This window comes from Gossypium hirsutum, chromosome D09, assembly GCF_007990345.1.
Source record: "Gossypium hirsutum isolate 1008001.06 chromosome D09, Gossypium_hirsutum_v2.1, whole genome shotgun sequence".
NCBI classification, from domain to species: domain Eukaryota; kingdom Viridiplantae; phylum Streptophyta; class Magnoliopsida; order Malvales; family Malvaceae; genus Gossypium; species Gossypium hirsutum.
The window spans coordinates 30757747-30769259 of record NC_053445.1 but is presented as its reverse complement, the minus strand read 5'-3'; the positions used below and the strand labels follow the sequence as shown (position 1 = coordinate 30769259).

Below are 11513 nucleotides of genomic sequence, written 5' to 3'. Positions count from 1 at the left end.
ACAATCGATTTAAAACATATAAACAATCGATTCAAAAGAAGAAGAAACAGTATTCAAACATAACAATCGATTTAAACGTATAAACAATTTATTCAAAAGAAGTAGTATTACAACATGACAATTGATTTAAACATACAAACAATCGATTCAAAAGAAGCAGTATTCACAGGCTATCATTTGACATAATTTTTAACAAACTGACCAAGATTTTCCCTTTGTTTTATTAAGAATAAATTTTTTTAATATTATTTTTAATACTATAAAAATATTGAAGTGGCCTACTTATATTTTTGAGAGGGCTATAGAATATATACAAAGAGGGAAATTGTAAAAGTCTTAAACCTTAAAAAACTTACTTATATTTTTGGGAGGACTGTAGTATATCTACGAAAGATTAAATTGCAAAAATTTTATCTACTAAGCTCCCCCATTGTGTGTTGCAATATCCATCCTTTTCTTTTCGGTGGGTGAGATTTGTTATAAAGGATGAAGCTGTCTCTCCTTATATAGAAACTCTTCTCATAATATTACTTAAGACAAAAGAAACCGAACCAATTGCCTACCATTACTCTTACTTTCAACTTTGAAGCACCAATTAAAGGGTTTTACCTACCAACACGTTTCTTATTCCTTTTCTATGGTTAACCGACTCTTTTTTTTTTGCAGCCAATTCAGCATTCCTTAAATCATTTTATTATTGCTTCAATTTTCACATGCATAATCCATATTATATTGTCTTATATGCACGATTGAGTTAATTACGTCAATTAAATTGAATTATTTGAATCAATTAGAATAAGTAATTCAAATTTTGGAGTTCGAGATGAGTTAAATTTTACAATTCGGATCATTTAAATAACAGATTGGTATAAATATCCTTTTGATCCCTGTCAATTTTGAAAATGAGCAAATTGGTCTCTCAACAAAAATTAAAAAATAAATTTTAAAATTCAAAATATTTTTAAAATTAATGTATAAAGAAAGTTAAATTTTTAAATTTTTTTAAAATAATAATTTTAGGAACCAAATTTAATCACGTGATAAATTCAAAGGTGATAATAATAAATCCTAAATCCAATATATATCATACAAATCCTAAATCCAATATATTATCATATAAATCCTAATCAAAATCCGATTTGTATGAATGCAAAGATATTTTTTACTATACACTAATGTAGTATTAAATGATTTGCGTTTCTTGACGTCAAAATTTTAGTTTAATATGAGGGGTTTTAGTCTGACTTAGTTAATTTTATCTGGATTTTTCTAATTTTTGATATGTTTGTATTGTAATAATTTAATTATATATTGTTAAATAATTTGTTCAAAATTTTTGTTTGTATTTGTATTTTAATTATACTATAAGTGTAGAATCAATATGAAAACTCCTTATTACTTGAAAAAGTAAGTTTAAACCCCAAAACTGTACATATAATGTAAGATTTAGCATTATTATTATAACATAATCCTCCTTCCTTTTAGTATTACAAAATAATATGATTGGTTTCATAACTTTATTTTAATATTACCAAATGAGAATGACAAAATTCTTTTGGGCTTTTTATCCCCCGAAATCATTTCCAATTTGTCTTGTGTGTTCTACTTTCATGGGACATTAAAAATTACAAATGTGAGTAAAATAGAAATTGAACCCGAAACTTAAGGATAAAAATATTTATATTTAACCATCTAACCAAAATAATGATTTGTAAAAAAGTTAGAAGGTGACTGAAAGCACGCCTTGCTAGGCACGTTTTCGCCTTCCCTACCAAAATCGACCTATTCTAATAAATATCACAAAAATTATCCTAAACAATTAAATAAATAAAAAAACGACCTTTTTACAAAATATAGCCAACATATAGAGCCCAAAAATGTTGAATAAATATACTTGAATATTTATTTAGTTTACAACTAAAAAAATGTGAATGCTGTATTTGTTATATTAATTTATTTTTTAAAATTAAAATATTTTTGATGATTGAAATTTGAATGTGAGAAATAAACAAAATGGATATCCGTATCGTATTCCATTATTAATTTTTTTCATTATTAATATGTATCTAAAATTTATATGATTAGACATATTGACTGAAGTAAATTTATTCATACTTTATCAAAATTGGATCTGTAAGTTCAACAATAGGATTTAACAACCAAATTAATTTTCAAATTATACCACCTATTTCACTTTAGGTATGTAAAACTAATATCTAAACCCTAAACCCTAAGCCCTATCAGTTTATGTCAATTTAAAAAAAATACATGATGTTGAATAGCACATTCTTATATGTTAATATTAGGTTTTGAGGTAAAATGAGACGAAATTGATAATTTAGTTTTAAAAAAATCCTTTGATAACCGATATGATTCTATGCAAATTTTACTGTTAAGGATAATAAGAGTATTGGAAACTGATTAATAAAAATATATTAATCACTGTTTTTATAATTGGACTAAATTGGCTAGATTGAGAACTAGTCGGGATATTGATTTAGAAAGAGGAGTTGAACTAATTAACCCGTAATTATATATTTTTATAAAATTTTTAATAATTTATTTAATTAAACCAAACAAACTGAAAAAAAATCGATGACATATTCAAATATTAATCAAAATTTGAAAACCTTGAAATTAATTTACGGGTGAAGAAATTGGGAAGTAAAAAGCATGTGAAAGCAGTAGTTGGATAAAGCAGAGGCCGACCTACTCTACAAATGTGGTGTGGGAGAGAATTAGAGGAAAGGGAATGCGTCACAATTTGGATTGAGGCTCACATGCTGTGGGATGCTAATGGTGGCATTTGGTGTGCTTCCTAAAGCAAACTAATGAGATAAGAAGGGGACCATCACTATGCTGATCTCACTTTCTTTAATTTCAAGTCATTTCACTTTCATTCACAAAAGGATTTTATCAGTTCAACTTTACATCAAATAACCAAAACCATTATAACTTATAAATAATTCTGAAATACTATTCATGTAAAACTCAATATGAATATAACTTATAAACAACTTTGAAAATAAGTAATATCGAAACCCCTCATTACCTGAAAAAGTAAGTCTAAACCCCAAAACTACATATAATCTAAGATTTAGCATCTTTCCTTTTAGTCTTAGAAACTAATATGATTGGTTTCATAACTTAATATAAAGTTAATTATTTAATATTACCAAATGAGAATGGCAAATTTCTTTTGGCCTTTTTATCCCCCACATGGCCCAAACAATACCATTTTAACCTGGTGAAATTCTTTTATTAGTCTCTATATTATATATTAGTTGTGGATTTAGATTTTGTACTCTAATTAGGTCAAGATCAAATTTTATTATTAGTCTCGTGCTATGCATAAGTTGTAGACTTAGTTCTTTTTATTTAATTTGATCATTTTAACACTTATACTTTTTAAATTTTGAAATTTTAATCTTAACTAAAAAATAATAGACATGAAATCCATTAATTAAAATGGTATGGTTTTATGTGAGTATTATATGAAAATCAAAAGTTGACATATTTATTTAAAGAAAATTATAATTATAATTCCAACAAAATATGAAATAATTCTTGAAAAATAAAAAATTTAAAATATTATAAAAGGGGAATGGATGCCTTATCTTTGCCTGCCTGTTATCTTATCCTGGAGGTTGGGAAAGAACGGTTTGAATGTAAAAAAGAAAAAAGAAAAAAAGAAATTGCATTCCTTGTTTTTAGGTTTTTTGTATTCTTCTTTGGATACCCTTTTTCCACAAAAAGAAATGGGCTTTTTATTCAAATAATATAAAATAATTAAATAAATATTAAAATGAGATAAAGACAGTAATATTTATGAATCTAGACAGGAGCTATAGTAGAAAATTGGTGTCACCTGACCAATCGACAATACCCCTCTCCCTAGTCACCGGTCACATCAAGCTTTTTTTAAACAATTTTTTATGGGTGCCGCTTGGTCAATCTGCAGCATCGGATTGAAATGCGATGACCAAAAATATTTAAGGACCTAATATGTAAATTTTTCATTTTAATTTAAAAGCTTTAAGGGTGCCGCCTGACAGCTTGGCGGCACCAAACTTCAAATAGGATAAATTGCTTCATAAACCCTTCTTGTTTATTATTTCTTTTTTTCCCTTCAACACAAGAAATTGAGAGGTCACTTACCAATTAGTCCAAAATGTTTTTTTTACTAAAAAGTATTTTTGTAAGACAGCTGATTCCAACTAGAAATAAATTTTATTTATTTTTCAAAAAATAATTTTTTTGTAAAGTTATTTTTTGAAAAAAATATCCGAACTGGAATAAAATAATTTGAAAAAAAATATTTTTTGAAAAATAAATGAAATTTATTTCCAGTTGAAATAGACTTTTTTACAAAAATACTTTTTAGTAGAAAAACTTTTTGGACTAATTGGTAATAGACCTCTCTTTTTTTTGTCGAAATCGCAACAAAGGTACATCATGAAGATACTTGAGCGATTTGAGATGCAATATTCAAAACTGATAAGTACTTCTTTAGCTACACACTTTAAACTCTCAATTTTAGATTCTCCACGTTATGAAGAAGATGAAAGGTGCATGTCAGAAGTACCTTACTCAAGCACAGTCGGAAGTTTGATTTATGCAATGGTATGCACTTGTCTTGATATTTCACATGCTGTTTGTGTTGTTAGTCGATACTGTAACAACCCATTTTTAGTGAAATCGGAACAATGATTTCAGAATCACAAATCTGACGAGTAAATTTTTATTTTATTATTATTTTAATATCTATGGGATGTTAGTAAGGTTGTATTAAAATTTTGTTAAGAAATTTTGATGTTTGCATGATTAATTAAGTGAAAGGACTAAATCGTAAAAAGTATAAAGTAGAGTTCCATTAATTAAAAGGGCTAAATGACTATGTAAGTGGAAGTAAATGGACTTAAATTGTAATTATACCATTCATAATTTTAGTGGACAAAGATGGGCATGAATTTGGTATTTTATTTAGTTAATTAGCTAGGTTATTAAGGTAATTTAATAATTAAGTTAAAGTAAAATAAGGTAAAACAATTGTATCATCTTCTTTTGTTTAATTCTCTGCCGAAAATAGGGTTAGAAAACTCCATTGTTGAGGTTTGAAGGTTCGGTCAAGCTACCTTGCTTGCATGGTATGATTTTTAAGCCCATTTTTAATGATTTTTATGTTTTTAAGGTTGTTTTAGCTTAATCTAGCTAGCCCGAGGATCAATTTGAAAAATTTTTAAATATTTAGGGTTATGCCATGAATTCTGTTGTGTTATTATTCATTTTTAATGAAAGATTATGAGTCCTTGTTGATAAATAACAAGTTTTGTAAAGTGATTTTTGATGAAATGAGCATTTAGGGATTTATTTGTAAAAATAGTAAAATTTCATGGAAAATTTATGAAATTCTGGTTTTTATGGGTTGTTATAAGTCCCTAATAATTTTAGTTAGCTTGAATAGGGAATTATAATGCTTAGATTTCAATTTATGAGCCTAGGGACTAAATTGTGAAAAGTTAAAATATTAGAGGCAAAATAGTAAGTTTTGCATAATTATGAAATGCGGACTAAATTGAATGCTTAAAGTATTAAATGGATTAAATTTGTTTATTTAGATATAGATAGACCACGTAAGGACCTAGATCGAGGCAAAGTAAAAGCTTCGAAATAACTCGTTTAATTCTACGCCCTAGTCGTCGAGGTAAGTTCGTAGTATTTCAATATGTAAACAAATTTCTTTTTGTGCATTTATATTAAAATGCTTTTATTATTATGTTTTTCGAAGATTACTGAATTGTACATACGTGCCCATGTTTGTACTTCGGTACCCTTGAATTGCACATACGTGCCCATGTTTGTACTTTGATACCCCTGAATTGCACATACGTGCCCCTGTTTGTACTTCAGTTCCCCTGAATGCACTTTAGTGCTCCATTTTACGCTCTGGTATCTTTGAATCAAATGGTATATGAATTGCATTTAATTAATTTAGATTAAATGATATACTATATTCTTACTAAGCTCTATAAGCTTATCTGTTCATATGGATTTTTTTGTAGATCATCGTTGCTGACATTTTGGGACGGATCAAACTATCTATTGGAGTTGGTAGTTTTTTTTTATATCTTATAGGGTAGTGACATGTATAAACTTAAGTAGTTGGAAATTGTGGTTGGAATGTGTTGGATGTTGTAGAATGATATTTTGATGAATATGTAACTAATAGTTAAATGTGTTTGTGTTTGATGTCATATATGCATAATAGGTTATAATGTTTGCTTTAAGAGATATTTTTGGTCACTTTTATAATGGGTGTGAATGACTTAATGGTATGTTTTGAATTGGTATGTTCATGGCCAAGATATGGCATGTTTTTAAAACCTATTGAATTGGATCTTTATGTTTGAAATTAGGTAAATTTGACATGATTAAGTAAGTTTTAATGATTGCTCTTGAGGTGCCTTTGATTGGCATATTGGTTAGCTAAAATATCACTTTTGGAATGGCTTATATATGCATATTTTAGGTATGTTTTGATGCTTTGCAAGTGTGCACCAATTGTTCAAATGATTATGCATGTTATGGTGTTGAGAATGGCTTGTTTTTGGTGTATTTTAGGTTCACACGGCCAGAGAAACGATTGTGTGACTCAACCGTGCCGCCAGGCCGTGTGTCTCCTAAAGGTTCCTTTGTATGCAAGTTAGTGAGTTACACGGCCTAGCATATGGGCATGTAGGGCAATTTCGAGAGTTACACGGCCTGACACACGGATGTGTGACACGACCGTGTGACACTACTCAATGAGTTACATGGGTGGGGACATAGGCTAGGATAAGGTCGTGTGTCCCTAGTTCGAAGGTTACATGGCTTGAGGCACGGGCGTGTGACTCAGCCGTGTGAGGCACACATATATTCAAATTTTTGTATCTTTTTCTTAGACTTTCCAAATGATTTCAGTTTTGTTCCAATTTGTTTCTAAGGTATATTTGAGGTCTTGAGGGCTCAATTTGGGGACAATATGTATGTAAATAAATGTTTATTATTATGTTTATGATAATGTATGAAATATGTGTTTAAATGTTATGTTTGTACGGTGATGCTCTATAATCCTATTCTGGCGATGGATACGGGTTAGGGGTGTTACAAATACATGGTCAATCTTGGTAAGTTACATTGGCATGTAGCTAAGTGAATTTTCAGATATTTGTGGGGTACTTCTAACATTTTCTTAGAGTTTGAAAGAAATCAAAAGGTTTTAGTCGGATATGTTGGTTCTGATTATGCGGGAGACTTAGATCGAAGAAGGTCTCTCACAAGTTACCTATTTGCTTTTGGGAATTGTGCAATTAGTTGGAAAGAGAACTTAAAGCTACAGTAGCTTTGTTGAATACTAAAGCGGAATATATGGAGATTACTGAAGTAGTAAAAGAAACAATTCAGTTAAGGGGTCTGTTTAGTGAACTGGTAAGTGAAAAAGGGGCCATTGTCGTATATTGTGATAGTCAAAGTGCCATACATCTCACCAAAGATCAAATGCATTACGAAAGGACAGAGCACATAGACATTCATTATCACTTTGTTCGAGAGATGATCATTTAAGGAGATGTTCAGATTCTTAAAATTGGCATATAATACAATCCAACCGACATGTTGACAAAGAACCTAGTTTCAAAGTTCGAGCGTTGCTTAGACTTGGTGAGTAACCAATGAAGATCAAATTAGACCCATAATAGGGCTTGGCAAGGGAGTTAGTCCAAATACGAGTCAATGTGGATATTTGTGGGAGAATACCTCTTATTTTGACTAAACAGTACGCGACGTCCCGATGAATAACACTCTTTCATCTCTACGACATGATGGCCATCTTATCCCAACGAGCAACAAAACTTTGTCCCAACAATGCGACGATCCTTTAAGTCCCAATAACAAGCCACGTCACGACGTGGCGACGTGCAGTCCAAGTTTTCTTGGCTTTCTTCTCCCAATCAAATTCTGTTTTTTAGTTTCTCACTTAAACTTTGATTAACCTAGGGTTGTTGTAGTCATATATGCTATGAATTTCAACCTATAAATAGGCCTTAGTTTCGGGTTTTCCTTTAATTTTTTCCATCTTTTGTACTCTCATTTATTATAGTGAAATCTTCTTTTTCCCGTGATTTTTCATCCTCTCTTGAGGAAATTTTTAATGTAAAGTTTGTGTGTTTAATTTTCTTGATTTTATTTGTTCCTTGCACAGATTAATTCTCTATAATGTTACCTTTTTTTTCAAATAAATGTTGCATTTAATAATAAAATGTCGTTACCTAAAATTTACATGGAAACTTTAAAATAAATCGTTATTTGAAATGAAATAAACGTTGCTTTTAAGTTTAGGCAACGACCACACACACAACGGTCACAAAATTATTTCATAAACTCTCATGCAACGAAATTTGTTGTTTAAGCAACAATTTAGGGTGTTGCTTAAAGTATTTTTGTTGTAGTGACAATTTGAGAATTAACCCATTACCAAGCAAACAACCCTAAGAGACATTCTTAAGATTTAATTCACCAATAACCTTATAAATTAAAAAGACCCGACTCTAATTAATAAACTCAACCGCGCGATTGTTTTAAATTAGATCACTCATTCTAATAATATAACCCAATTTTTTTCTATATCAGACTATGCTAACTTGCTGTAATTATTAGAATAAAGAGACAATTACATATCTAATTACTCTAATTAATTATTTATTTTCTAAATACCAAACAAGGGGATTACTCGGAACAATAATAAATGACAATTTTACCATTCTCATACAAGAAGCAAATAAGAATAAATAAGAAAAGAATGAAAACTCTTTTAAATCTCACAATTATAATAAAATTCAGCTTTTATTTACCATTGGCCAGAAAAAAATAAACTACTCATAGTTAAGAGAAAGTCAAAATTGTATTAAACAAAGGAAGAAAAATAATTCATGTGTAAGAGACGATACAAAATATAATAATTAAAATGATAAAAATCCTAAAATAAAATAAAACAAAAGATAATAATAACCTAAATTAACTAAATCACCTAAAATAATAAAATAAAAAATCCCAATACAAAATAACTACTAATCAAGTGCGCCAACCAACTTGTGCTCCATACCAATTGCACAAAATTGGGTTTAAGTTCTAACATCTTCGTGACATAAATTAAACCTGAAATAAAATTTACTAAAATTAGTAGCGTATCATATCAAATAGCTATTAGAATTAATGATTAAAAGCATGCTAATTTTACATAATAACAGAGTGAGTGCAAACGATTGCACACCCACGAACAAAGCTTTATAAAGGTAGAATTATTATGAGAATTCTGTAAGCAACCTTGATTTCATGTTACACTTTTGTTTTCCCCTGATAATTTATTTCATTGTTCTATCCAAACAATTGTTGTAACATTACTTTGGACAGAAAAATGTAAGATAACAAAAACAATGCATATATTTTAAACTAGCAACCTGCACTCAGTAAACCTTATTCTTGCCAGCCTTGTTCATTTTGGCAACATACTCGAACAAACTCCCATCAAAACATCCCCTGACAGCTTCTTTTGATAGATAACCATTTTCATCCATTGCAAGCAGATACAAAAGCATCCATTCTGCCTTTGTCATTAGCCTGCAAACAGTTCAAATATCTCAGGAAACAAAGCATTTATTGGATTAAAAACACGAAATTCAAAGAAAGGGGTGATTGAAAATACCAGCCAATGAAATCATATGATTTTCGATTAGCCTCAGTCATGTGCCATACTTCTCCGAATGATAACTTATCGGGCACAGTTCGAGCATATTTACTGAATATACTCTCAAAGTTCATTGGCATAAACCTGAAAACATCACATTCATTGCATAACAAAGGTTAAAAGTAATTTGTTTCATAATATTTTTAATGATTCCAATATGATATGCTAATTACCTTCCTTCAGTGTCAAATGTTGAAGAATCACTACCATGCTTGCATTTGTGTATTCTGTCTATGTATATGGGAAAATATAGATTTGGTAGCCATCCCTGTCAAATTTGTGAAAGCAATATCCAGTCTAGTTAGGGATGAAGCAGAAAATTTTTCAGGGGCCGACATAAAATTTTAAATTTTTGAGGGGACAAATAAAAAAACTTTATTCTAAAAAAGAATTATATTATATTATTAATTTTAAAAAAGTACTAAAATTACAATTTTTCCATTTATTCAAATGATTACAAAGCTTAAAATTAAAATTTAATACTTGAAGGGCACTATTCATTAAAGAATTTGTAAAAGAAATAAAAATAAAAATATAATTAAATTTCGACTCTCATAGATTTGCCCTGGAAATGATTACAAGGGAGTAGAATAACTTACTGGGAGAGTTTGATAACTCATTCCCACGGTGATGCAGATTGCAATGAAAAAGCTTGAAAATGGATTGAAACCAAGATTTCTCATAGCTGTAGTATACATAAATAGTTTTCATAAAAAATGAAAATAAGTTGGAGAAAAAAGATTGGAACTTGAAAATATATATATTATAACCTGTGTAGGTTTCCCAAGGATAAACAATCCCATCTTTATCTTGATCAAAAAAGTAAACATGTTGCTGAAGAACACTCATTCCATGGTTGTCATGCCCTGGTGTTCCATGTGGATGTTCCACATCTGGAGCAGCCAATGCCCTTGCCAAATCTGATCCAACATTTTATATATGTTCGTCAAACAAACAAACAAAAAAAACATCATATGGAGCTGTTGGAACAAAGAACAAAGAAAAGAAAAGAGAAAAAAGAATTACAGGGTTTGGGTATATATTCTTCAAGGTCTGCTCTAACCTTCCTTTCACTTGTCAATGGTGCTTTGGGTGCCTCTGTTGCAATATCCATCTTTCTCTAATTGCTATTTTTCTTGCTCTTCTTATATAAACCAAAACACTGTACACCCGCCTGCCCTCCAAATCCAATCCTTTTGATCTGATTTCATCACCATTTCGTTCTTACTATGTTTTATTTTACATGCATTAATCCTTATCCATATTGTCTTATATGCATGAATGTTTTAGTGACACCAATTTGACATGTGTCCAAGTTTTAAATCAATTTGTAATAGTAAAAAGATATTGATGGGCGTCGATTCCACCAATATAAGCCTACGCATAATTTGCAATTTAAGCAGTATAGGGAGTAGGGTCGATCCCTCAGAGACTGGGTTTACTGCAAATTGTTCCTCTCTTGACCAGATTTATGTCGGGGCAGTTGTCGTGCCCAAGAAGTTCGGGGGGATAAAATTTGAAAACCTGAAATAAACAAAAAAATAACGTAAAAAGTAAAAGTTGAAAACAGAATAATAAAAACAGTTAAATAAGTCTGAAGAAAAATTAATTAAACTTAGCTCAGCTTCAGGCACGGATTTTTCCTCGTCTTTTAACCGATCCTCGAAATTAGATGAACTCCTCTTTCCCAATAAGCTAGTTATAGCTACCAAGGACGCCTCGGGCACCAACT

The 11513-nt window shown here is 30.0% G+C and overlaps 1 protein-coding gene across 2 annotated transcripts; it reads right to left on the bottom strand.

Moving 5' to 3' along the window:
• Positions 1 to 8919: 8919 nt before the first annotated feature.
• Positions 8920 to 11023, bottom strand: LOC107891892 (probable peroxygenase 3). 2 transcript variants are annotated; one of them, XM_016816820.2, is made up of 7 exons: positions 10808 to 11023; positions 10552 to 10701; positions 10381 to 10466; positions 9955 to 10049; positions 9740 to 9865; positions 9510 to 9654; positions 8920 to 9192 (listed from the first exon to the last, which is right to left on the bottom strand). In XM_016816820.2, the coding sequence occupies exons 1-7, from the start codon at positions 10893 to 10895 to the stop codon at positions 9187 to 9189; spliced, it is 696 nt and encodes a 231-aa protein (XP_016672309.2). In that variant the 5' UTR covers positions 10896 to 11023; the 3' UTR covers positions 8920 to 9186. The 2 variants fall into 2 exon arrangements, with proteins under 2 accessions (XP_016672309.2, XP_040956233.1); XM_041100299.1 differs by having other exon boundaries at positions 8920 to 9654.
• Between the last annotated feature and the right edge of the window lie 490 nt (positions 11024 to 11513).

Bases quoted from the DNA above. Each gene is read 5' to 3' on its own strand.
- LOC107891892 (XM_041100299.1), bottom strand. From the start codon at position 10,895: ATGGATATTGCAACAGAGGCACCCAAAGCACCATTGACAAGTGAAAGG. The intron at 10,702-10,807 runs GTAATTCTTTTT...ATGTTGGATCAG, and splicing joins AGAATATATACCCAAACCCT to ATTTGGCAAGGGCATTGGCT. The intron at 9,866-9,954 runs GTAATTAGCATA...TGATGTTTTCAG, and splicing joins ACATTTGACACTGAAGGAAG to GTTTATGCCAATGAACTTTG.